This window comes from Peromyscus maniculatus, chromosome 22, assembly GCF_049852395.1.
Source record: "Peromyscus maniculatus bairdii isolate BWxNUB_F1_BW_parent chromosome 22, HU_Pman_BW_mat_3.1, whole genome shotgun sequence".
NCBI classification, from domain to species: Eukaryota; Metazoa; Chordata; class Mammalia; order Rodentia; family Cricetidae; genus Peromyscus; species Peromyscus maniculatus.
Window position 1 is genome coordinate 25,456,082 of NC_134873.1, and position 27,934 is coordinate 25,484,015.

General features: G+C 39.7%; 1 protein-coding gene across 2 annotated transcripts; it reads left to right on the forward strand.

The window, feature by feature from the left end:
* The first annotated feature begins 6,825 nt into the window (after positions 1 to 6,825).
* Positions 6,826 to 24,686, forward strand: LOC102910327 (uncharacterized). Of its 2 annotated transcripts, XM_042267245.2 has the most exons (5): positions 6,826 to 6,955; positions 12,870 to 12,912; positions 22,209 to 22,335; positions 22,536 to 22,596; positions 23,190 to 24,686. In XM_042267245.2, exons 3-5 carry the CDS (start codon positions 22,302 to 22,304, stop codon positions 24,568 to 24,570), a joined length of 1,476 nt encoding a protein of 491 aa, XP_042123179.1. In that variant the 5' UTR covers positions 6,826 to 6,955; positions 12,870 to 12,912; positions 22,209 to 22,301; the 3' UTR covers positions 24,571 to 24,686. The 2 variants fall into 2 exon arrangements, with proteins under 2 accessions (XP_042123179.1, XP_006996507.1); XM_006996445.4 differs by lacking the exon at positions 12,870 to 12,912.
* The last annotated feature ends 3,248 nt before the right edge of the window (positions 24,687 to 27,934 follow it).

The following is a 27,934-nucleotide window of genomic DNA, read 5'->3' on the forward strand; positions in this document are numbered from 1 at the left end:
GCAGGGTACAGTTTGTGGATTTTCCTGGTTATTGTAATGGTGAAGCCTAATCTTAGTATTATTAGTCTGCAGCCTGTCATGGCCGCACTCATGTTGTTAGGCCTCTTCAAGACCAAGCAAGGCAGGAAGAGAGGAGGTGAAGCCAGGAAGACCCAGGGTTCCTGATGAGCCAAGAAAGTCAGACTGTGGCATGGGTCTTCATTGAGGGGCAGAGGATGGGCTTTTAGCATCATGGAGATCTAGACTCCTCAGGTTGGGAAGGGATGTGCTGGGCAATGCTAGCTTAGGTAGGCATAGGAGAGGGGTCAGCATCCTGGCTTTACCCAGGTCTCCTCCTATCTCAAGTCCTCCTTCCAGTGTCCCCTGGAGGGCAGTGTATTGATGAATGGTGCTGGGAGCAAAACTCTCTTGTAGAAGGAACCAATTGCTGGGGGACAGCTAGGTTTCCAAGGGAATTTCCTGCCCATGCCTCACTACTGCTTCCTGCCTAAGTCTCCAAGAATGTGACCTCCATTACATTCCTTGCCTCCATGTTAGTTAAGGGTGGACACACCACTTCATAAATCCAGAGGCTGCCAGCCTCTCAGCAAGCTGAGGACCCCAGACATCCAGTCTACCTGGGGGCTTCTGATGTGCTGTTGTTCAAAGTATTTTCTGGGGCCTATGGGGGAGAAGAGAGCTGAGGCCTTACCTTTCCCTGACTAGGATTTCAGGCCTAGGAGCCTGCCTGACTTCCCACAGCTTGTCTGGTTCACCTCTCACCTCTGCCAGGACCTTTACATTCTGTCATTCCCTAATGCAGCTCTTTACCCAGGCAGAGCTCAGGGATTTCTGGAGTAAAAGAGAGTCTATATTTCACAAGAAAGAATCCTAACAGAGCCCTAAGGCCTCAACATCCCTTGTCTGAGAACAGAGTTTTCTGTAGTTTTCTCCAGTTTATGATATGTGAGACCAGGTCTCAATGTGGAGAGGATTTACTGGTGTTGTTTAGATTTGTTAAATTCTTATTTATTACTCCTACTCACCGTGTGTGTGTGTGTGTGTGTGTGTGTGTGTGTGTGTGTGTGTGTGTGTGTCTGTGTGTGTGTCTGTGTCTGTGTCTGTTGTATGTGTATCTATGTGTCTGTGTTTGTGGGCATAAGGATAAAACAGCCCATGTGTGGAGGTCAGAACACAACTTGGGTGTGGGGGGGGTTCTCTTTCCAACCACATGGATACAGAGGATTTAACTGAGGTCATCTCTTTGGCAACAACTGATTTTCTCCTCTCAGCATCTTCCCAGTGCAAGGCTGAGGGCTTTGAAACCCATCAGAGGTTGACAAAGGAGCCAGATCTCAGTTGGGCACATTGTTCCACACCTGTAATCCCAACACATTGAATATGGAGACAAGAGGATTTTGCATTGCAGATCAGGTTAGTCTCCTTAGCAAGAACCTATCTCAAAACAAAACAAGCAAACAAACATACTTGCCCATTTTGGTGGCTCACACCTCAGATCTCAGTACTTAGCAAACAGATGCAGGAGGATCACCACTAGTTTTAAAGCAGGCTAAGGTATCCTGTGAGACCCTGTGTCAAGGAATTTTCTTTCCCAAAAGATTCAGGCTGGTGTTCTTTTTACTATTTTCTAAACCTAACAAATGTCCACCCATTTGCTTGGGAATGCTGAAATCTATTCTCAAAACAAAAAAGTAGGACTGATTAGCACTCATTGTAGAGTCTAACTCCAAAATTCTCAAGGAGAGAAATTTTATCTGGGTAGTTTTTACCTCTTTAAATAAGTAAGCCGATCAAAAAATACTCTTGATTTTTTTTTATTAAATATACAATAATGTACTAACTGGAGTCTTAAGAAATTAATATGAGTAAAATTTGTCTCAGAAAAAAAATCTTCAGAAAGTAACTTCAACACACCCAATATAAAAAGTCAGTGGTGTTTCCCTTGCTATGTTTTAAGGATGATTTAATTTTAAAAATATTACCATTTTATTTTTGTCAAAAGCTCAGAAATATAAGGAACAAAAACCCCAATTAAACAGTAAGTAAGCATGCAACCTTTGTTAATATATTTCTCCCTTGTCTACTTAATAATACTTTTTCAAACTGATATAAATTACACATTATGATTACAAAACAAATAGCCAGCAGATGAAGGATTCCTTGTTAACTAAATACATATGTATCCCCAAAGTAATCCTTGATATATATGTCATGCAAAAAGCATTCAATCATGAGAGCTTACATTTTATTAAAAGACACAATATTACTTATCCTACCAAATACTGCACTTGTTAGCAAGGCCATACCTGATACTTTAACTTACTCTAATTAAATAACTACAGAGATAAGCCTGAGCTCCTCACAGGTTGAATTTACACACACTCTGGGAACCAGCTCCATTCCACCTGCTGATCCTGGGTCCTCAAAACAGTTCTTCTGCAGTACTTATTAACCATTGCTGCAAGCCATTAAAATTCCACTTAGAACATATCGACCATTAACAAGACACATTTGGCTTATCAGCAAAAGACAGAATGCCATTACAATTATTTATTTTTTTTAGGCTCAATAATGCTTTATCAATGATAGTAGTCGGTTACAGCCAACTCTTCCTGAGACTGTGATCTACAACTCAAAAGATAACACATGTATCTTAACATAACATAGCTCAGAAACAGTAAATTTCACATATCTTAGGTCTTATCTATAGTAAGTTATGGGCTAATCTATATTGTGGAATATTAGTTTAAGATATGTTACATGTACTTCTGCTGTGGAATATTTGTTAATGCTGAAAGATGCGTTGCATTCTTTTATGTTGCATTTGTTTAACTCTATAAAGTTGTGTTCCTTTGCCTGCCTAAAACACCTCATTGGTCTAATAAGGAGCGTAATGGCCAATAGCTAGGAAGGAGAGAAATAATGGGGCTGATGGGCAGAGAGAATAAAGAGGAGGAGATATCTAAAAAAGGAGAGGAGTGAGAAAAGAAGGAGGAGAGGAGGACACCAGGGGCCAGCCACCCAGCCACCCAGCCAGCTACAGTGTAAGAGGGAAATAAAGATATATAGAGTAAGGAAAGGTAAAAAGCCCAGAGGCAAAATGTATTTAAAGAGCAATGGGATAATTTAAGTTAGGAAAGCTGGCTAGAAACAAGCCAAGCTAATGCCAGACATTCACAATTAAAAATAAATTTCGGTTGGGGATTTAGCTCAGTGGTAGAGCACTTGCCTAGCAAGCACAAGGCCCTGGGTTCGGTCCTCAGCTCAAGAAGGAAAAAAAAAAAAAGAATAAATCTCAGTGTACTTATTTGAGAGCTGCGTGGTTGGTCCCAAAGAGTAAACAAACAAACCAACAAACAAAAAACCTACAAATTCATGCTCACACAAAAATCCCTGAAACCTAGCAAGTATTTCAAACATAAAACGAAAGTGAATATCATTATGTATCCATTAAATAACAGGCTTTGTGTGAGAGGGAGAGCATAGTAGAGATTGTGTGTTGAAGATGTCTAAGTTACTTTACATTTTCAAAGTAAAATGATATGTCAAATAAATTTCCTTCATTCATTCACTTCCAAAAACCCCCCCCTAAACTGTCCTGTGCGTATTGTTTTGCGGGTTCTAAGTTCATTAGGAACCCATACTTTTAAAGCTTTAGTGTTTCAATTTTATGACTTCAGGCTTAGCAGCTGAAGCATGCACACACACCTCTGTGAAATCCGTTAATTGAGGATGAGCTCCTTAATTGTTTATCAAGTACTATGTGGTGAGCCCATTATCCATATATATACAACAGATATGTATACAACACAAATGGACACAGCAGGTTGTATTCATGTATTCAGCATACTGATTCAACCATACTTAACAAGGAAGAAGTTGGAAGGTATTTGGGAAGGGATAGAATGAAGAGATAAAAGGGGACAGTGATGAAATATCTTTTAATTAATCATTTATGGAAATAACTTTTAAATAAAAAACAGGGGTTGGATAGATGGCTCCACAATTGAGAGCACTGGGTGTTGTTACAGAGGACCCTGGTTCCATTCCCAGAACCCACATGGTACCTAACCATTTGCTGTAACTCCATTCCCAGGGATCTCCTGCTTTCTTTTGGCCTCTGTTTGTACTATGCACAGACACATGCAGGCAAAACACGATATAACTAAAATTTATTTTTAAAAGTTAGAAAAAAGGAAGAATGGAATTCTCTACAGTGATGTCACAGGCCTGAGACAGACAGCAGCCAGGGCTAGTTAAAATGAACTCCTTCTGGTCTTTCAGGGAAGCAGTTGTGGCCTATTGCCAAGTCAGCCTGCTCAGAGGCAAAAGCAGCTTTGTTCTGAGGTTAATAGCACTCATCATAACCGTTCATCTAAGAGCAGAGTATACAGTGCTGTTAGGTGAACTTTCCTGGATGTTTTCTCTTTTTGTGTTCTCTGTCTTTTGTATCTGTGAGAACTGTGGCATTGGTACAGTTATCTTTTAGATCCAACTTCAAGAGTGCCAGGCACCATGGGCTCCAGAGCAGTCTACCTTCACAGTGCCATTTGCTTGACTTTTAGCTAAGACCTTGTGGTACAAGATGAAATTGCCAGAGGCATTTCTTTCCATCATTCTCATAATTTATGTATGTTCTTACATGACTTTGAGAGAAGAATGTCCCTGAATGTCTCTGCTTTTACATTGTGATCATGTTCAGAAGCAGATTTGTTGACCGCGCATGCTTATAAATACTCAGAATTCTACATGAACATGTTCTTACTCCCTAAGTAAAATCCACATGCTTCCTTTGTTGAAAGGCATTGTTTTGGAAATAACTCACATGCTCTCTTTACCTCCTTCAAGTAAGAAATCTTTCTAATTTTTCTGTCTTGGCCATTCTTGGTAGTCAAACTGACTACCTTTGGAATTAACTAAAACCCAAAGAGTTGAGTACATCTGTGAAGAATGTTCCTTAAAGGTTATGAAATTAAAAAGCTATCTTTACTCTGTATCATATGAGGTGATAAGATCCAGCTTTAGCTGTTTGGTGGCAGTGCACACCATTAACCACAGCTCTCAGGAGGCAGAGACAGTTGGATTTTCTGAGTTTGAGGCCAGCCTGGTCTACAGAATGAGTTCTAGGGCTACACAGATAAACCGTGTCTTGAAAACACCAAAACACCAATCAACAAAGAATAAGATCCACCTTTAATCTGGATCATACCTTTTGGCAACAGCTGACATATATAAAGGATATTGAAGAAGGAAGTCTTTGCCTGCTTGCCCTAGCTCTGGCTACCAAGTTCACTCCTTTACTACCATTAGGGCCCACTTCCTTTTAATTTTGTTGTATACTGAAGAGGAGCTAAGACATCCAGTCAAAGGAACTGAACAACTACTGTCTTCTTCAAATTTCCATTGGTAGACAGCCACTGTTGGAGTAGCTGGGCCACAGCTTGTGAGACAGTCCAATAATTTGACTTTATACATACATCTAGAAATTAATTCTACTAGTCATGTTTATATGGAAAACCTTGAATAATGCAGCTGGTGTTGTTTTTTTTTTTTAACCTGCCCGATTAGCTGGCTAACAATAGTGCTCATAAAGTCATTCTTCCTAGCTCCTTTATTCTCTAAATATTTGTCTTTCCATGAAGACTACTCTTTTTATTATTACTCATTTGCCAGCAGTTTGCTCTGTATTTCAGGAATAAAACTCCTAAATTAATGGCGCCATCATCCAGCCTTCTGATGGGAGAAAGATCTATTATCTTGTTTGTGATCTGGTCCCTGCTTTTCTTTCCTGGTTCTCTGAAGTCCCTGTGAAAACCAGGTAAAAAGTACCTTCATTTCACCTGACCTCTGTGTGAAGCCACTGAACATCATCTCCTTTTGTGTTCTTTTTTTTTTTTTGTATTTATTTTACAATACTATTCAGTTCTACATAATAGCCACAGATTCCCTTGTTTTCTCCCTTCCTGCCCCCCTCCCCTTCCCCCCAGCACACCCCCTATTCTCACCTCCTCCAGATCAAGGTCTCCCCGAGTACTGGGATCGACCTGATAGACTCAGTCCAGGCAGGTCCAGTTTCCTCCTCCCAGATTGAGCCAAGCGTCCCTGCATAAGTCCCAGGTTTCAAACAGCTAACTCATGCAACCAGCCCAGGACCTGGTACCACTGCCTAGGTGCCTCCCAAACAGATCAAGCCAATCGACTGTCTCACCTATTCAGAGGGCCTGATCCAGTTGGGGGCCCCTCAGCCTTTGGTTCATAGTTCATGTGTTTCCATTCATTTGGTTATTTGTCCCTGTGCTTTATCCAACCTTGGTTTCAACAATTCTTGCTCATATAAACCCTCCTCTTTCTCACTAATTAGACTCCCAGCGCTCCACCAAGGGCCTGGCCATGGATGTCTGCATCCAGATTCCTCAGTCCTTGGATGGGGTTTATGGCACAACTATTAGGGTGTTTGGCCATAAATCCTTCTTTAGTTGTTAATATTATGGGCCCCCTTCCACCTCTGTGATAGGGAATCACTTCTCCCACGCAGTACAAAGGGCTGCTCAAGCTAGCTAGCCACATTGTGTCCAGGAGAAAAGGAGGAAGTGTCTATGGATAGCAAAAAGTTAGCAGGGTTGGCTATTGGAGTCAGGAGGCAAATGCTATTAAATTGCATATCTCTGCTGAATTAGAAAAGGTCTTTGTCTGAGGTGGAAGGGAGGGTCAGGAACCATGGTACTGTGTCTTTAAGCACAGTGTAACCCTATGGGAGGTTCTCTTGTCACTCAGAACTCACTAGCCAATCAGGCCCTCCAGGCGACCTGCCAGTCATGAGTTGTGCAGGGCGCTTCCGGGTTCCCGGCTTCAGGCTTTGCTTTGAAGAGGAGCTGGCGGGAGAGGTCTTGTGTGCTGTGCTGTGAGTGCTGCTGCTGCGGGGAGCTGAGAGGAGAGCATGGGAAACCGTGACCAGGTGAGCGAGGGTCTGCTGTCTCCAGATGGCGAGGTTGTGAGAGCCGGTTGTGACTCCCCAATTCCGGGTGGGATCCTGCAACCAGAGTCTCTGTCCTGTGAGGTCCCAGCGGTCATTGCAACTCCCTGGTCCGAGAGGGGCAGGCCTCTGAATAACTTTGCTCTGTGGCTGCATCCTCACAGATCACTGGGAGCAGGGAGCTGTGTGTAGAAAGATCATTGTAGTGAACTTCAACGTGTTTTTGATACATTCCTGGAAAGCAGGCTGCCAAACTCAGAGACGCATAGTTTCTCCAGTAGCTTCCAGACATTCAGCACTTTGCATTTTACTTTTACATGTAAAGCTCATTTATAGTTGTTTTTGTGGAAGCTGTAAAAGGCATCTCAAGTGTTGCGTAGCACTGCACTACTAAGCTGTCATGTGGAAGAGTAGAATTGGTGATATAAAACATTTACAAAAGTTTAGGATGTAACAATTACTCAAAGTAGAATTTTGCTGAGGGAGGACTGCCTCTAAAACACTCCAAAGATAAGAAGTATGCTAACCAGGCCTGTTAGAGATAAGGATGGTAGGATACACATTTGTTTTCCAAGACTGTCCAGACATTTGGCTCCAAACTATTACAAAGGAGCCACTCCTATTTTACTACCAGCCACTGGGCCCATCCCCACATCAAAGAACAGGCCTCTAACAAGCTGCTCAAGGAGCCATTACAGGGTCACAGCCAACCTTAAGGCACAGTGTGCCAGAAAGGTCCAGTTTTCTTCCTGAGAAAAGTGTAGTTCTGGAAAATGGCCAATATGCCACCAGGTGGTCACTGTTTGAAATATCAATCAGTGTTGTGTTACGGACTTACCTGATCAAGCAAGGCTTTCATTTAGACCTTCAGCCTTGGAGGAGGAGTATTCTTGGGAGAGCTAGTAATGGCCTGGGGCCTAGGCCTTGGGAGCTTTCCCTAAGGGCCTCATGTATTGGCAATAAAACAGAGCTCCTTCCCCAAAGCCTGGAATATGCTTTGGCAATGCTGGTAATGCCTTTGTGCAGGGATTTCCTCCAATGCTGAGAACTCAGCTATTCCCAACACATGGAGCTATGGTTATCAGTTCCAAGGCCACTGTGGGCTTTTGTCAGTAAAGTTCTTGAGATATCCTGTGTTCCTCTTGTGCAGTATTGTTTAATTAGTCTCCTTCTGATTTTGTCTCATTGTATGATAGTTTCTGTTGACTTCATACAAGTCCCCAATTGTCTTCCATTTCCCTCCTGAATGTAGTATACAAGATGCTATTCTTCTTAAGAAGAAACTTACTTGGCATAAGACGTAGCTTGTGCAGGACCTCCCCACCACAGCTTTTATCTTTTCTACCTTCTACTTTTCCTATCTTTCTCTTTCCTGGCACCTCCACCTCAGGACACTGTCTATGAAGAAAGGTCTGCTATTTCAAGTCACTGGTGTACTCAAATAATTCTGGGAATATCTTTGCTGTGTAACTCTCCTGTCTGTCTAAGTAGCTAGACTTTTACAATTTGCTGTCTCTGTTTAGATTGTTCAAAGTTAACCTGAAGCATGAACCTAAAAGACACTTGAGGCTGACAGCATATGTGGAATGCACTATATGTCTAGGCTGTTTCCTCTTTGAGCATTAGCCAGAGATGGAGGCATACTATCCTTAAAGAGATTTTTCTTTATTATTCTCCTAAGTGTGTGGAGTGATTTCTTCTTGGGAAGGCATATTAATTCTAGAACACCTGCATTTCATCCTGTTGAGAAAAGTGTTTCTGAGACAAGCTCTCTTATGTTGACTCAGGTGGCCTTGATTCCAGTCTGTTGATTTCCAGAGCAATGACTTTGCTGTCTTCTATACTATTCTTTCTTAAATGAAATGACTGTACAAGCCCAGAGTTCTAAAATTATCCATTTGAGTATTTTAGTGGACTATACAATGCAGTCACAGGAGAAGGATCCACATGTGGAACATTGCTTCTGTCTTCAGACCAGATAGAAGGAACAGGTTCTTGGGTACACAGTAGGGGAAACAGGGTAGGCAATCAGCTGCTGCAGTCACCATTATGAAAAAGGATCTGATTGTGGGAGTGGGAGTAATTTTGTTATTTCCCAGCATGTTTTAATTCATCTCATGTGAATGAACACAGACCAGATTGTGTAGGTGTACAGTTTGGGAAGGTTATCTTGAGCTAATGAATATTGAATTTGCAATTAGGCTACTCTCCTATGCAGACATGGTCAATTCTGCTTGACACAGTTATGTCAGCTCCGAGGTTTGAGAAACGGGCCATTGACTGTAACTGTGTGTCAGGTAACAGAACTCAGCAGCCAAGATGTGCATCTGTGCAAAATCAATCTATCTCTTATTAATGACATTCCCTCTGCTAGGGAAGGGCCTACTCTTTTTCAAAGACAATATAGCTAAGTTATTTTAATCTGAAAAATACATTATTTTTATCATTTTATAAGTCACTTAATGTTTTAAATGTTAATATTTTTAATATTTTTATTGTTAATATTTTTCTAATATTTTCTATAAGTATATTACTGCTCTTATCTCTATTGGTTTCTGTCCCCCGAAGTTTTGAGGCCTAATGGAGAGTTTCAATCCTTTTCTCTCAGGTGCTGTTGATTTTTATTTCTGTGTAGAGCAAGGCCTCCAGTAGCCCAGGCTTCCTTTATGATGTGTTATTGAGAATTGCATTGAACACCTAATCCTGCCTCTGCTGCCCAGGGCTGGGAAGACAGTTCTGCAGCTCCTTCGAATCCGGGCCTTGACTATTCAGTGAAGAGGAAAAATAGACCAGTTAATGAGTGACCTCCAACCTCTGGCTTTTAGTGAGGATTTATAAATGAAGAGGGACCTGTGCAAGAATTGAGTTCATTGACCAACTGTGGAGCTTGTGGAGTCACAGTGCAGAAAGGGAGAGGCAGGACAGAGGTTGAGAGCTTTCCTACTTCAACAGTAGTTGAGAGTAGCAATGTAGAATTAGGTAATCAATTTCAGATGCTCCATAATGTCCTGATTGGCCATTTCTTGGGTTTCACAGACCAAGGCAATCTAGAATCTGGATAAAGGACTGACCTTATCATGAAACCAAATTGCTATGGTTATAGTAGTTCAACCACAATAGAAGGTCTGTGTAAAATGTTGTGGCCCTGCCTAACAGGACTGTTAATTTTCTAGTTTAAGATGTTCATCCTGAGAGAAGAGGTATGAGAAATCTTAGATGTGCTCTAAAACAAATCCCTAGTCTCTGGAGCACATGGCCATAAACCCTGTTTCAATTTTTCAAAATAATTTTTTGAGATCATCACTACATCATATCCACATTCTCTTTCCTGCCACCAAGCCCTGCCATGATGCCTCATTGTTTTCTAATTCATGGCCTGTTTTTCCTTAACAGCAGTTACACAGTAAAACATGTACTGTGTGAATGTGACCTGTGTTTGGCTGCAGGATTTCCCAGCTATGAGGCGATGGGTTGGCTGCACTGGACACTGAGTGTGTAATGGAATGTGCACACAAAGGACCCTGTGCTTTGGATGAGGAAGAGGAGGTGCTCTGGAGGGTGGAGGAATGTCTACTAAAATAAAAACTTTCTAGACTAGGGCTGTACCTGCTGGGCCTTGTGCTGTCTGAGTCATTTGACCTAAGATCACCCAGTAGGGAAGCTGCTAATATTCTGAGACCCAGCTGGGTGGCCCTAGCCAATGAAGAACTATGGGAAGGCTTATCTATCAGGAGTACCAGCAGCAAGTAGCTTTCAGGTATTTTTTTGGATTCTTCTCTGCATCCTCTGTGGGGAGTTGTTAGGAAGAACCCCAAGCCATGCCATGGTGAGTATAGGGTATTGGAACAGGTTTGCTGTGCTGTCATTTCTGCTGGGATTTGGATGGACCATGAGCAAGACTGTGGTTCTGTTGATCCATGTGGTGACCTGGGCAGTGGCCTTTGTCCTCTGAGCCTTCCTATGTCTGAACTTGCTGGGGAGAGGGAGACTGCAGCCCTGGCATGGAAGGATATAATGCTGGTAATATCACTGTCTAGTGTGCACACAAGGGCACTGCTTTTGGTGTTCAGTGGGAAGACAGATTGGAAACTGATGGTCTGACTTTTAGAAGTTTTGAATATGGCATTCCTCTTTCAGGTTTGTCTTATGAATGTTACAAACAGTTTAGAAACTGGTAGAAAGGTAGTGATATGGATCATATTTCTTCAATACATGTTTAGAATGCTTTTAACCTTCTGTTACCATCAGCCACAGTGTTGTGATTCAGTAAAGTTTAGTTCTCGGGCACTAAAGACTTTCTGATCGGCAGAGATTTCTCAGTTGTGCATGGTGTTGGGCAGGTCGATAGGGAAGAATCCACATCTTGTGCCCTAATCCACTTGGCAGGCAGCAGGTTATAAATCATTCTATGTTGTATTGGGATTTGGCATCAGTGGGGCTGGGTTTACCTGAAACCACAAGGGGACGTAAGGGGCTGCAGAGCCATAGCAGGAGATCACCTCCATTTTCAGAGAGAGCTCTAAAGCATGGGGCTTCTGTCTTTGGATGAACCATCAGTAGCTGGAGGGTCAGAAACAACAGTATAAGGGTCACTTTGAGTTAATTTTGTGAAAGTTGTCAAGTTTGTGTTTATTTAATTTCTATGCACATTGAATCATAGGTAGCTGGGTAACATTGGTCAAGAATACACTTTTACTGGCTACGTTATTATTATTATTTTGGTTTTTGATTAAAGGTTGGCTTCTTTTGTTCTTGGCTTTTTCTCTTTCTCCTCTTTATTCTTTTACAAATATTGTACCCATTCTTGATTGTTGTATCATTGTATTAAGTTTAGAAGCCATATTATTTCAATCTGTGTACTATTTTTTAATAATCCCATTGAATATCCTGAGTGTTTCCACTTTGCATGTAGTTTTGGAATCAGCTTTCCTGTTGTAAATTGTTGGGCATTATAATTGGATTCTATTTGTTCTGCAGATTTATCATTTACAACATCTTAATTTTGATGCCTCATGTACCCAAGGGTCATTTCTTTTCTTCTTTATTTAGTTAGGCTTTGTTGTTGCTAATTTGTGACAGATCTTTTGGTTTATTGGATACAAGGTATTATGGGTCTTGGCAGGTGTCTCAGCACATATTCTTTTGTGGGATGACATGAGTTCAGATACCAACATTCAAGTTGGGAGGCACATAACTATCTACTATTTAAGATCCAAGGGTTCTAACAGCCTCTTTTTGTGTGTCACCTGTATACATATGGAAGACATTCTATCATGCACAAACATATGCAAAAAAATAGCAATAAACCCATTTTCAAAATTGCTGTGACTTATAAAGCAATTATAGTAAAACAAATTGTCTTAGGTATTTAATACAAATCATACACTGATTCTTTAAAAATCTGTTATCTTGCATTTTGTTTTTAAAAGTTTTCATTTCCTCATTAAAAGTTTTCATTTACTCACTCTGATGCAGACTTATAGGCAATTATCAATCATAGGATACAAAATGGTGTCTCACTGATCCTACAGATATCCTTTTCTTTACCATAAGAGAATGAGATCCTCTTAGCAATCAAAACCATTTTCTATAAAGTTAAAACATCAGAAGATTTCACGTGAATCTCTCCAGTTTTGGTGGAACACCCTCCTCACCCAACTCATTTTCTGTTATTGATAAAGTAGAGAACTGGAGTGGGTAAAGGATGAATGATGGCCAGTGGTTTTTTTTTTTTTTTTTCCTTTTTGGAGTTTGATTTTGATTAGAATCTTGTCGTTTTTGTGTGAGGCACCTATATATATATGTAGGTATGTTTTTGTGTCTTGTTTTGTCAATTGTGCCATCCATGTTGTTGATTTTTATTAACTGTAATCTAATTATACTGTTCATTTTCTAGAAAATGATGGACCTTCACCAACTTTGTATTCAGAAAATTTCATGTGAGTTCCTTGAGCTTTTGTTGGTTTGGGAACTTTCTGTGGAGAGACAGTTTTAGTTTTCTCTTCTTGATCTCAGAGGCTTGCTTCTCCTTATTTCTTGACATATTTATGTTTTCCAGTTGTTACCATGTTCACGTTCATGTTTTTGATGCTTAAGTGATAGATGGTTATGTTTAATATATTGACTTTGTATTTTTAAAATCTTCTCTTATATTATTATTGTCTCTTTGTCTTAATTAGCTTCAGCTTTCAACATGGTGTAGCCTACACTCATCTGAGGGAATATCAATAGAGGCTATGCCTAGATCAGAATCACTAGTTACTGTGTTTGTGCAAAATTGTGTTGCTTGATGATTGGTGTGGCAGGTCCTTCCACTGAGGTTGTAATACCTGAAGCAAGTGGGCCTGAGATGGATAAGACCAGGGAAGAAAGAAAGCCAGGAAACAATGACAATGTCTCCCTGTGGTTTTTGCCTTCAGTTCCTAGCTTGAGTTTCTATCCTGAGCTCCCACAATTGTGGGTTGTGATCTGCAAATGTCAGCCAAATAAACCTGTTTGTTACCTGAGATGCTTTTGGTTAGAGAATTTAATCACATCCAGAAACAAGAAAAGTTAGAACAACACGTGGTACCAAAAGTGATTGTGTTGCTGTGTAGAACGTGGGAATGTTGTCTTTGGAGGAATGTGGAAGATATTAGGACTTTAGATGGAAAAAGCCATAGAAAGCTGCGCACAGAGCTTAATCAGCTATTCTTGTGGGACTAGGAATATGGAAGTGTTGATAGTAATATAGACAGTGGAGCTTAGGGTCATAGGATTTCAGTGGGAAATAGACTCCAGGAAAAATGTAGCTAGAGGGCATTTGTATAGTGTTCTGTCCCTGAATAATTCCAATTTTCTCCATTCCTTGAGAAAACGAGTAAGGCAGAATTATAAAGTGATTGGCTGATTTCTTGGACAAAGTATTGATTCTATTGGGTGTTTATTACTGAGGATTCATTCGGGTCTGCCATGGAAAAGAAACAAGTGGTGCAGGAAGAAATGAAAAATTTGTTTTGTAGAGGGAAACAGCACTCGGTTCTTTCACATGGCAGTCCTCTGGTGAAGCAGAGGCAGGAGATTTCGAGAAGTTTAGCACCATTAAAGAGAAGGTCCCTCTCGGCATTTGAAGCCTAGGAAGGTTTCCTAATGGAGCACACATGTTGGGTGCTGGATAATGTGATAAATCCACGGGAGGCTGTTAAGGAGTATTAGGGAAATTTATTAGGGTAAATTTAGGAAATACAATCACAAAGACAGAATGGAGTAGACAGCTGAAGTTGTCCTCTGATCTGACCAGAAGTGAATGAATCTACCTGGCAGGCAGCAAGGAGAAGGGACTCATCCCTTTTCTTTTAAAAGGTCACATAAAATGGCAAGAAGCACCGCCTCCTTCAGGCCCTATAGCCCAAGGTCAAGGGTGGATCAAATACCACTACATTTCCCCTTTTTGTCTAAATAAGAAGGTTGTAAACTTAATGCAAACTACATGCAATAAGAATGATTATTAAGTATTATCCTGGAAAAACAAAGGGTAGTAATATAAACAAAAATGGGACTACAACCAACAAGAACAACATCTAACAAGAAAGACATGCTAAATGTTCAGGAATGTCCAGATCATAGGTAAATGACAAATTACTGAAATTACTATAATAGCTGACCTTTCCTGAAGATTCTAACTCTAGTACTTAATGTGTTCTAGCTAAGATATGAGAAGATTGTAAATGTAATTATCTAGTCTCCAACTCCATCAAAGACCTGAGAAGGAACATAATAATAACAGAGAAAATGGAAAATGCAAGCAAGCAATTTTTGAAAATTCTTGTGAGAATAGACAGAGACAGTTGGCATCCTGGACAGTCACCTAAAATTTCTCAGCATCGTTGGGGCATCTAATTTGGCTACTATGGTGATATTTTAATTGTACTGAAATGTGATTTTATTTATATGTTAATAAATAAAGTTGCCTGGGTTTCAGAGCTAATAGCAAGCCATAGCAGAGCTTGGTGTTTGTGGCGCATGCCTTTAATCCCAGCACTTGGTAGGTTGAGCTAGGTAGATCTCTGTGTGGTCAAGAATACAGCCAGCATTGGAGACACACGCCTTTAATCTCAATATCATTGAAGACCTGGAGGGCTGTACAGACAGGCAGTGACGAGGCAGTCATGTGGTTGGGTTTACAACCAATGAGAAGGCAGAACAGAAAGTCTATATAAAGACAAACAGACAGGAAGCAGGTCTCTTTTGGAGAGGTCTCTTGGCTGAAGAGGCTAGCTGCAGCAGGCAGGTAAGGCTCTTAGCTCTGATCTCTTGGCTTTCTTCTTTGCATTGGTTCTGTGTTTTTTATTTAATAAGATGGTTGGTTACATCTACAGGCTACAGGCCTAGAATATCTGACAGACCATTTTCAGAATCAGGAATTTTGAAAGACCATCTTTCCCTGTGTTGGCATGGTTCAGTAGTTGTTTTTCCTTATGTTTTGCTTGTCTGGAAAGGAAAGTGTTCATACTGTCGGCAGTCAAGGCAAGGGCAGTTCTTTGCTCGGCAGCCCCTTTTGTGCCAAGAAGAAGACAAACTTCCAAATGGAAATGTCTCAGAAGCCCAACATTCTTTTAGGATCTGATTCGTGCTGTCAGGAGCTATTGTGTCTCCGTCAACAGAATTCTAAGTTATCAAAACATTTAAGTGCCATATTCTCTAGGTCTGTGATGTGTTTGAAGATTACCTGTCCATCTGACATGTTTCTGTAAATCTGGACAACCTAACTAACATAACTATAGAAATGGCAAGCATGGGTGACTATAAATCTGTAAGTCTTCTCTACCTAAATATCTTAAGGGGTAAGGCTTCACATTAACAAGATAAGCAGTCTGTAAGCAGATGAACCATATAAGGACAATGATCTCAAAATTGTGACAATACATTAAATATCTTTTTTTTTAAAAGATTTATTTATTTATTATGTATACAGTATTCTGCCTGCATGTATCCCTGCAGGCCAGAAGAGGGTGCCAGGTCTCATTACAGATGGTTGTGAGCCACCATGTGGTTGCTGGGAATTGAACTCAGGACCTTTGGAAGAACAAGCAGTGCTCTTAACCTCTGAGCCATCTCTCCAGCCCCCCTAAAATATCTTAAACAGAGGTAGAACTGTATAATGTAATATGCCATATGACAACATTATCCTCAACATGTGTTACTACACAAAATATCTTAAACAAAAGTAGAACATACATACAGTATGACAAATATAATTTTACATTTGTATCAATATACAAAATATTTCAAACAGTTGAAATAATTGTACAGTACAACAGGTAGAGGTTTGTCATTGTATCAATATACAAATCATCTTAAATAGGAATATAAGAATAGTTTACATTTATACCAAATATATGAGAATCCATACCAGTGCAAATTGTCCAATTTGCTAAATCAGTTTACTAGTAGATACAATAATTACCTTAATATACTATACCTATTCATTCCCCTTTTTCTTTTCTAAAGGAGAATACTGAGCCTAAATTTTATTGTTCCACCTCCAACCTTATAGCCATCCATCCATAACTCTGAGAAAAATGAAACCTTTGGGAGAGTGGCATCAATTTCTTAGAATTGCTTCCTGATGTTTAGGGGGTGACAGTATCTCTGTGAGGTCCTGTAAGAAAACTTAGATAGGTCTCAATAGGGCTAGCCATAAAGTCTGTAGCCAGTCTCAGAAATGGATAAGATTGTTGAAGATTCTGGCTAGTAGTGTAGCATAATGGACCATCTCATCTTAGAACTGTTGTGAAGAGTTATCAGTCCAAGGCTGATCATTGAGTAATGTTCTTAGTACAATGGCATCTTTCTGGACAGAGTAGAGTCATTGTCGTGGGGTCCCATCTTCCTTCTGAATACTTCAGAGATTGCTATCGGAAAGACTTATTTTCACTATGGAAAACTTTACATTTTTAATATCAAAATGGAAAGTTTGAATCTTTTTTTAAAAAACTTATTTATTCATTAGGTATACAGTGTTCTGTCTGCATGTATGCCTGCTGGCCAGAAGAGGGTGCCAGATCTCATTACAGATGGCTGTGAGCCACCATGTAGTCGCTTTGAATTGAATTCAGGACCTTTGGAAGAGTAGCCAGTGCCCTTAACCACTGAGCCATCTCCCCAGCCCTGAAAGTTTGAATCTTAAGATGACATGACATGTGAGGAGGATTCCAAGAAATCAAAAATAAACATGCAGAGAAATAGAATCCTGACAGCAATGATCCCTAGATTATTGGTTTTCTTTTGTCCCATACCAGTTGGCTCTTTTGATATGAGACAGAATCTCCTAATTTTTCTTTTAGCAATATGCTTGGGTTTAGAGAAGGGGAGAGCCACATTTCAACTTCAAATCCAGCTTGATTTATAATTGAATTGGAGACCACAACTATTCTAGAGTTAAAGAGGTATTGATATGAGGCAGTGAGATATTACCCTGTAGAGTATATTGGTGCCAGTAGGTCCTTCCTTTATGCGCTAGACATGTAGGTGTCCACAACCTTATGATTTCTTGAAGGTGGGTATTTCTATTATCCTACAAAGACAAAAAACAAAACCTTGTCCCGACACTTGTTTGTTGAGTTTTTCTTACAACTTTTACAGAGTTGTTGCATCAGTGGGAGAGCTATTACTTCTCTTCATCAAGGGGTGTCTCCTGTTCTATGTGAATTTTTATTAATTTTGTTGGTATCCATAGCTTTTCTCCTCCTACAGAAACAAAGGGAAAACTCCTTCCCCAACATAGGACATACCCTGGTTTCCATTGTGAGGTCAAAACATCTTTGAAGTAAACTGGTTGGTTTAGCTCAGGAGTTTTTTCTGTTATTCAATGTCTCTCCACAGCTGTTATCCCTTCCTCATCAGCTGTTGCGGTAACACCCACGTTACCGATACCCGTTCACCATGTCCGAGCGAGGGGCTGTGGATTAGAAAATAAGAGACAAGAGATAGTGAGTCATTTGCCACGGCTGAATGCCAAATGCCATTTATTGAAAGAGGGAGGAAACCTTAAATACAGGCTTACAGCACAATAGAGGATCCCTGGAGGGCAGAAGTTCACTACCAAATGTTCTACATTCTTGCATCTAAGTTGTTTACACCAAATGCAGGATACAGGAACAAAGAACATCCGGTGAGCTCTCTGGTGATCTTTAGGTGAGAAGCAAACCGGCAGGGAATCTGAATAGGGAGGACTTCTGGTCAAGGTCGGCAAGCAAGGTGGCAGCCACTCACAGTCAGGGGCTGGGGCCCACAATCAGCACTGAGAAAATTCATGGTTAATAAAGCATTATGTAATCTGTTTCTAGGAGTCATTGTTACCTCTTTGTGTTTATGTAGCATATTTTTTAAAGTTCGATTGGATCTTTTTATGACTGCTTGGCCTGTGGGATTATGTGGTATACCTGTAACATGCATTATATTGTAATAAGCAAAAAAACTGTCTCATTTTGAGACATATGCTAGAGCATTGTCAGTCTTAATTTGTACAGGTATCCCCATGATGGCCATAACTTCTAATAGGTGTGTAATCACAGAGTCAGCCTTTTCAGAACTCATAGAAGTTGGTTATTGAAATTCTGAATAGGTGTCAATGGTATGGTGTACATATTTTGATCTTCGAAATTCTGTGAACAAAACGCATCCATCTGACAAATTTCATTTTTTTTCTTACTTTAGGAGTTCTTCCTGCAGGTAATGGAGTTTGGTTATAGAAGGAACAAGTAGGACATTTTTTTTTACAATTTCCTTGGCTTGTTGCCAAGTGATGGAAGTAGCAAAAGAGAAACATGTATGAACATTTTCAGGGGTATAGAGCTATGGAAGACCTTTGAGAATGAAGCCCCACTTGTCTGAGATGGAGCTACAGGATTTGCTGTTTACCCTGCTAAATTTAGGTTTGTCTTGGTCCAATCTTCCCTCACTGTGTCCACTTTTTTTTTCCTTTCTAAAAATTTATTCTTCTCTCACACAATACATCCTGACTTCAGTTGTCCCTCCCTCCTCTTTTCCCAGTCCTCTCCACGGCTCCCTTCTCCACCAGATCCGCTCCTCCTCCATTTCCCTTCAGAATAGAGCAGATATTCCAGGGATAACAACACAACCCTGCATAGCAAATTATGCTAAGTCTAGGCACAAACCCTCATCAAGGGTGGATGAGGCAACTCAATAGGAGGAAAAGGGTTTCAAGAGCAGGCAAAAGAGTCATGGACACCCTCCACTCCCACTGTTAGGAGTCCCACAGAAACATCAAGCTACACAACCGTAACATATATGCAGAGGACTTGGTGCAGACCCCTGCAGGTTCCATGACTGCTGTCTCAGTTTCTGTGAGCCCCTATGAAACCTGCTTAAGTGATTCTGTGGGCTGTATTTTCCTATGTCCTTCTTTAAGTTAGGAAACTTTTCAACTATAAATTTATTTGAAAATATTTTCTGAGCTAAGATTCTTCTTCTATTCCTATTATTTTTAGGTTTGGTCATAGTGTTCCAGATTTCCTGGATGTTATATTTCAGGGAAATTTTAGATTTAACATTTTCTTTGATTGATTTATCAATTTCTTCTATCATGTCTTCAAAGCCTGGAATTCTCTGTTCTATGAATTGTATTCTTTTAGTGAAGCTTGCCCTTGTAGGTCCTGTACAATTACCTAGATTTTCATTTCCAGAATTCCTTTAGTTTGCATTTTTAAAAGTTGCTTCTATTTCAGTTTTCAGGTCTTGAACAGATTCATTCATTTCTTTAAACTGTTTGTGGGTTGGCTTTCTTTAAGGGGTTTATTCACTTCCTCTTTAAGGACTTCTGTCATCTTTAAAAAGTTGGTCTTAAGTCTCTAGTGCTTCAACTGTATTGGAATATTCAGGGTTTGCTATGGTAGGATAGCTGGAATCTGGTGGTGACCCATTGGCTTGTTGAGTAGCTGAGTGGCTGGTCCCTGGTGTCATCTTTTCTTGCTCCTCCTTCCTTCCCCCCCACCTTATTTCTCCTCCCTTTTATTCTCTCTCTGCTTGCCAGCCCTTCCTACCCTTTCCTGCCAAGCTATTGGCTGTTTAGCTCTTTATTAGACCAGTCAGGTATTTTAGACAGGCAAAGTAACCCAGCTTCACAGAGTTAACCAAACGCAACATAAAAGACTGCAACACATTTTGCATCATTAAAACAAATGTTGCACAGCATAAACAAATACAACACATCTTAAAATAATATTCCACAACAGCCTAGGTTTCATTTTGAGACTACAAGATGTTGAGATACCTAAGCTATGAGACATCTTCAATGGAGACCTAGCTGCATATAGTGAATGGAAGTAACCAAAGAGAAATATGTATGAGAAGCTGCAGGGATAGGGCCATCCAAGCCCTTTGAAACTGAAGTTCCGTGCATCTGAGACAGAACTACAGGATTTGATGTTTGTCCTGCTGTGCTTCATTCTTGTCTTGGTCTAATCTTCCCTCAGTAGGTCTCCATTTCTCTTTTGGAATGTGAATCGTATTCTGTGCCATTGTATGTTGGAAAGATGTAACTTGATTTCTGATTTTATATGTCACTGTGAAGAGATTGTCTTGCATGTCAGAAGAGTCTTTGGACATTTGAACAGCTCAGGGTCTGTCACAGACTATGAGGATCATTGAAATGACTAAATGCATTTTCTTGACCATGAGTCTATAGTGACCTGGTTTACATTGTAGTTGACTGAATGAAAACTTTCTAGATTGGATGATATACTTGAACATGTGTATCTCCTTGGTGACTGTCTTTCAATTGCTTGTGAAACATTTGGTTGGAGGAGCCTTTCTGGATGAAATTTCTCATTGGGGATGCAATAGCCTCAATCCATTTACTGTTCTTTGTATTTACTATGTTGTGATTGAAACAAATCAGTCAGCTTCCTTCTTGTGCTGTCATGCTTTAACCACCATTATAGACTCTACCCCAGAGTTACATAAGATACCGTAGAAGCCATTGCTATTCATTGCTGAGTCAGTTTGGTAGCCTGCTGTTTTAGTTTGTTTGTTTGTTTGTGTTGTTCCTTTGTTTCTGAAGACAAGGTTTGTCTGTGTAGCCCTGGCTGTCCTGAAAGTAGTTCTGATCAACAGGCTGGCCTCGAACTGAGAGATCCCTGACTGTGGCTCCCAAGTTCTAGGGTTAAAAGTAGGTCACCATTTCTGGCTTTTTTGTTTTTATATTATTGGGTGATGGGCCTGCAATATAGGTTTTTGTACATGTTGTGCATATGCTGTTGTACTGAAATTCACCCATATCTTGAACTTTAATATTTGGCGGAGGATATCATTCTGTTTCCCAGGATAGCAAATATTCATGACATTAACACTGCATGAGCCTACTGAGTTATTATGTAGGTCTAGGACATTATGCAGGTATAGGACCTTCTTCCTTCCTGTTGTGTTTATTTTGATATTTTTAAAATGAATATGAGTGTTTTACCTGTATGTATGGTTATGTACCACATGGTTACCTGGTCCTCATAGTGACCAAAATATGGTCTGAGCACCCCTGAACTTGGTGTAATGGATAGTTGTGATTCCCCCGTGTAAGTACTGGCAATTAAGCCCACCTATATGCAAGACCAGCAAGAGCTCTTTACTACTGAGCCATCTCCTGCCCTGTTTTGATTATTTATGATCAACATTTATATTGCTAATGTTTTTATCTGTCCATTTGTAACTGTTTAAACATGCAGTGTCTTTTAATAAAATCTTATTGATGTTACAGTTTAAATCGGGGCACTTCAGGTTTCGGGAAGATGAGTACACTACTGGAGGGAATGCATAACTCTTTTTAGGAACTTCAGGAGAAACCTCTGAGTTCTATCTTGTTTGTTTGTTTGACTGATTTTTGCATGGGAGACAGTATCTTAATATGTACTTCTGGCTGTCTTGGAACCAATTGCATAGACTAGTCTGGGATTCAACTCAGAGGCAGATATACCTGCCTTTGCCTTTTGAGTGCTGAGGTCAAAGGCATGAGTCAATACATTCAGCTTGTCCATCTTATTTTTATTTTTTGTACTTACTATTTGTTCATACAATTTCTCTCATCTCATCTAAAGGGACTTGGTAATTACATTATAATTTTTATGTTATGGAATAAGTGTGGGGAGTACCAGAATTATATCACTATGTTGTCAAAGAAGTATACATTTGCAATGTCATCAGTATCATACTTCCTGTTATAAACATGTATGGGATATTTTAGAATACAGTGACCTATGATGATGTGCATGTTGACTTCACTTGGGAAGAATGGACTTTGCTGGATCCTTCCCAGAAGACTCTCTACAAAGATGTGATGCTGGAGACCTACAGGAACCTCTATACTTTAGGTAAGACCGAATTTTCCTTCATATTAAAATTAAAGAGAGAACTGTTCCTTGGTTAGTGATGGTCTTCTATTGTTTGATTGAGAAGGAAAAAGAATGAGGTGAATAATTCAGACATGGTTCTAAGGTTCACTGAAGGTATTATGTTATATTTTGCCCAGTTTTTAATAATATACCATACATTTTCTGGTACTATATTTTAGGATACAGTTGGGAAGATGATAATATTGAAGAACACCATCAAATTTCTAGAAGTCATGAAAGGTAATTTTCATGTGCAAACTGATACAAATGTGCCTCTCAAGAAACTGTAATGTGTTGTGGAAGTTTTAAACAAAAGCAACAGTATAAATAAGCACTGCTTAAAATGTATTGATGATTATGAAATTCTCACAAAACGATATACCTCAATTTCAGCTGGTGAATTGCATTTGCAAGGCAGTCTTTTAAGAAAGAAGACAAGGAAACAATGCCTTAACAGATATCAACATTTAATTATAGCACCATGAGACAAATGCTGTAAAACTGCTAATCTATTTATTTCATACTACTCATATTTCAAAAGATACACACATTGAAGAGGTCATAAGAATATCTCTAAAACCCTCTAATAAGCAAAAACTTTCAATGTGTGTGAACCATGTAAATAAGGATCTTTCCATCATATGTATTTTCAACGATGCAAAACAACCCTTCCTGAAGGGAGAAAACATGAGTGCAAATACAGTGATAAAATTTTAAGATTTGATTCCTCTTTGCAGTTGGTCCAAATGGCAAAATTAATTTATACAGAGGTAAAGATTCAATAGTGTATTGAATGTGGTAAAGCTTTTTACCTGTGCTAATTCTATTTGCAGGCACGAAAGAAGACATACTGGAGAGGAACATTCTCTATATACTAAATATGGTAAAGTCTTTGCATATGACAGTCATCTTCAAAAGCATGGAAGAACACATACTGGAGAGAAACCCTATGAATGTAATCAGTGTGGTAAAGCCTTTGGACAAGTGGGTCATCTTCATGTGCATAAAAGAACACATACTGGAGAGAAACCCTATGAATGTAGTCAGTGCGGTAAAGCCTTCACTACAAACAGTAGTCTCCAATTACATAGAAGAACACATACTGGAGAGAAACCCTATGAGTGTAATCAGTGTGGTAAATCCTTTGTATGTCATAGTAATCTCCGAATACATAAAAGAACACATACTGGAGAGAAACCCTATGAATGTAATATGTGTGATAAAACCTTTAGACAACAAGGTTCCCTCCATATGCATAAAAGAACACATACTGGAGAGAAACCCTATGAATGTAATATGTGTGGAAAAGGCTTTGGACAACAGAGTTCTCTCCAAGTACATAAAAGGACACATACAGGAGAGAAACCCTATGAATGTAATCAATGTGGTAAAGCGTTCTCTAGACAGAGTACTCTCCAATTACATAGAAGAACCCATACTGGAGAGAAACCGTATGAATGTAATCAATGTGGTAAAGCCTTCTCTATACAGAGTAGTCTCAAATTACATAGAAGAAAACATACTGGAGAGAAACTCTATGAATGTAATCAGTGTGGTAAAGCCTTTACATTTCACAGCAATCTCCAAATACATAAAAGAACACATACTGGAGAGAAACCCTATAAATGTAATCAATGTGATAAAGCCTTCTCTACACAGAGTAGTCTCCAAGCACATAGAAGAATCCATACTGGAGAGAAACCCTATGAATGTAATCAGTGTGGTAAATCCTTTGTATGTCATAGTAATCTCCGAATACATAAAAGAACACATACTGGAGAGAAACCCTATGAATGTAATCAGTGTGGTAAAGCCTTTGGACATCAGAGTTCTCTTCAAATGCATAAAAGAATACATACTGGAGAGAAACCATATAACTGTAATCAATGTGGTAAAGCATTCTCTTCACATCGAAGTCTCCAATTACATAGAAGAACCCATACTGGAGAGAAACCCTATGAATGTAATCAGTGTGGTAGAGCCTTTGGACAAGTGGGTCATCTTCAAATGCATAAAAGAACACATACTGGAGAGAAACCCTATGAATGTAATCAATGTGGTAAAGCCTTTGTTCAACACAGTGTTCTTCAAAGGCATAAAAGAACACATACTGGAGACAAACCATATGAGTGTAATTGGTGTGGTAAAGTCTTTGCATATACCAGTAGTCTTCGAACTCATGAGAAAAAATCACACTGTGGAGAAAGCCTGTAAATGTAGTCAGTGTTGTGATGTTTGCACTTTATACAGAAATAAACTTTTTGCTTGCAATGAGTCTGTTAAAGCCTTTGCATATTACAATAATATTTGAGTACCTGAGAAAAATACTAAGGGCTTCTTAATATAAAGTATTTTCTAAGATCTTTAGCTAAAATTCTTACATTCAGTTATACAACTGTATTTATTCTGTAGAAAATAATTGACAGTGTCAACAAATTGTTCAAACATTATGATGTCCACGTTTAAACTGTGTGCACCTGCAAAGTCATAGCAAAAATATATTTGTGAATTTATGGAGCCATACGTGTAAGGTAAAAGAACCAGCAAAAGAAACACACACTGAGCCTGAAACCAGAGCCAAAAAACCACGCATGTGTAGCCATTACCAAGCTAGCATGAAACCAACTAATCCCTGAGCAGGAAAGTCAACCAATCCCTGACACAAAATCCAGCCAATATCCAAGATTGTCCAGGCTCAGAGATTGAAATCTGACCAATTCTCATCCTGAAAATTTTTCCTCAGAAAAGTCTACCCCTACGAAGCCCTATATGTGCCCTGTGCCTATTTAATTAGCAGCTGCCCTTTTCCAGACACTCTTCTGGATTCCCCTCTCCCCATTAAATCTCTTGAATAAGTTTTGGTGAAGATCTTCTTTGGATGTCATGGAACAGAATCTCTACTGGGAAACTCCCTAGTGGCTGCACTGGTCAGTGACTGTGGAATGGAATATGCACAGAAGGGACACTGTATCTTAAAAGAGGAACAGGAAGTACTCTGAGAGACTGGAAGAGTTTCTACTTAAATACAAATTTCCCAGACTAGATCCTTGTCTGCCCTTAAAGTAGAAGGACACAGCTGGGAAGACCTGTGCTACCTTAGTCAGTTGATCTTTGCTCATCTGGACTGAGGCCCACCCAGGTAATACTAGTTATTGAGGGACTCTGGGCAAGCCTAACAAGCAGGAGTCCCAGTGGGAGGTAGATTGTGGGTTTTTCTAGGGTTTTCCTCTAATGCAGCTATAGGAGCCTACATGGAGACCATAAGCCATGCCATGATGAAGAGGGGTAATTGTCTCCCATGCAGGAGGAGCATATTGCCTGAGCTGTCCGATTGGCTGGGAGTTGGATAGACAATGAGACAGTCTGGTTCTGTTGGTCCATGTGTTGACCCAGGCAGTGGCCCTTCTCTAAACCTTCCTGAATGCACATTCCCTAGGAATGGGGAGGCTCTGCAGGCCTGGCTAGGGAGATATGGTGTGTATATTATCACTGTCCTTTGTGCACACACTGGCATTGCTTTTGGTGTGCAGTGGGAAGAGAGATTGGAAAAACGAAGACATGGTTTGTAGAAATTCTCAACATTGCAATCCACAGTTTGTGTGGTAAGTTTTACAAATAGTTTAGAAACTGGCAGAAAGGAGGTAATGGGTGTCATCTTTTAGATATTCTTGATTAGAATGCTTTTAACTTTCCTCTACCACCAGTCACAATGGCATGATTCAGGGAAATTCAGTTCTGGGAAACAAAAGGAATTTCTGAGCTGCAGGGTTCCTTGAGTGTTCATGGTGTTTGGCAGGTAGATAGGGCAGATTCCACATCTTGTGCCATAATTCATGTGTCAGGAGCCAGATATTAAATTATTCTTCAACATTGTTTTGTGTATGGGCATCAGTCAGACTGGGTGTTCCTGAAACCACAAGGGGAAATGAGGGGATGCATAGCCATAGTCAATGTTTCTGATCCCCTACAATTCCAGAGAGCTCTAGAGCAGGTGGGCTCTCTGTTTGAAAAAGAGATCAGTAGTAGCTGGAGGGTCAGAAATATATCAGTTTCGGGGTTGCTTTGAGTTATTTTTGCGGGAGTTGTGCAGTCTGTTCTCATGTAGTTTATAGATGTACAATCATAGATAACATTGGTCATGTTCACATTTTTCCTGGTTGAGTTTCCTTGGGTCCTCTGATGAAACCTTGGCTATATTTTTGTGATTTGGATTTTGGCTTTTTCTCTCTATTCCCTTATTCTTTCACAAATATTGTACATATTCATCATTGTTGTATGTAGTAGAATATTAAGGAGTGTTACTTTTGTTTATGTGCATTTGCTTAACTCTGTGTTACTGTGGCTGTCTAAAACACCTGATGGTCTAATAAAGAGACGAACGGCTAATAGCGAGGCAGGAGAAAGGATAGGTTGGGCTGGCAGGCAGAGAGAATATATAGAAGGAGAAAATTCAGGGAGGAGATCTAGGAACCCAAGGAGGATGACTTGAGGGACCAGGCACCCAGCTACACAGCAAGTCAAGGGGTAAGAGTAAGATTTACAGAAGTAAGAGAATGGAAAAAGCCCAGAGGCAAAAGGTAGTTGGAATAAGGTAAGGAAAGCTGGCAAGAAAGAAGCCAAGCTAAGGCCGGGAATTCATAAGGAAGAATAAGCTTCTGTGTGTGATTTGTCCCACCAAAAAAGACTAACAACAACAGTTGCAGACTTGTGTTAAGTACAAAAGCCACATTGGTCAATTAAGACCAGTTTGTCTTAATCCTATTAAGAGTTCTGAGTTTTTCCACATGGCACATAGCTTTGGAATCAGCTTTCCTGTTAGAATTTGTTGGGAAATTTCTGTGGGTTACATTAAATTTATGCTGTAAATTGACCATACCCAACATCATTTTGTTGTTGTTGTTGTTGTTGTTGAAAATACATTATTTTAATTGTGTTGTTTGCAAAAGTATAATAGGGTAAAAACCACTATTCTGTATAATCTTTTTTTTTAGCAAACTACTGTAAATGTGTGAAACTGAAACTGATTTGAAAAAAATGTACCAAGACATAGAAAGAGGATTGCGGTAAGTTTAGTGACATAGAATGCATTGTTATGTTCATCTAAAAGATATCCTATTAACTATAATTTAATTGAGAAAGCAAAGAGAGTAAAACATGCTCTAGAATTTAACATTGAATCTGAATGTGACATGGCATTGTGTAATGGCGTGCAAAATAATCTCTGATAGCTGTAGTTTGTGATTTTCTGTAGATATCAAGTAAAATTAGTTAAAAGCATGTTGCATTGCAATAGTTGATAGAAAACTGCACATATTTAGTGTATGTATTTTGATGCATTTGGACATAGTACCTACACCCAAGCAACCTCATCACTACAAACAAAAGAGTAAACCATACTCTCCAGATATTTTCTTTCTATCCGTGTATTCATGTGTGTCTACAGAATACAAGATTTTCACAAAATGGTAAGATTGTCCTGGACCCCTGCAGTCTTCCCAGTATATCTTCCATACAATTAAAGTTAGTATTAAGAAGTATCAGAATTCTTATGCTCACGGCATTTATATTCATGGTGGCC

Coding starts and splice junctions, on each gene's coding strand:
- LOC102910327 (XM_006996445.4), top strand. Junction 22,336..22,535: donor CAGGAACCTCTATACTTTAG/GTAAGACCGAAT, acceptor ACTATATTTTAG/GATACAGTTGGGAAGATGAT. Junction 22,597..23,189: donor ATTTCTAGAAGTCATGAAAG/GTAATTTTCATG, acceptor TTCTATTTGCAG/GCACGAAAGAAGACATACTG.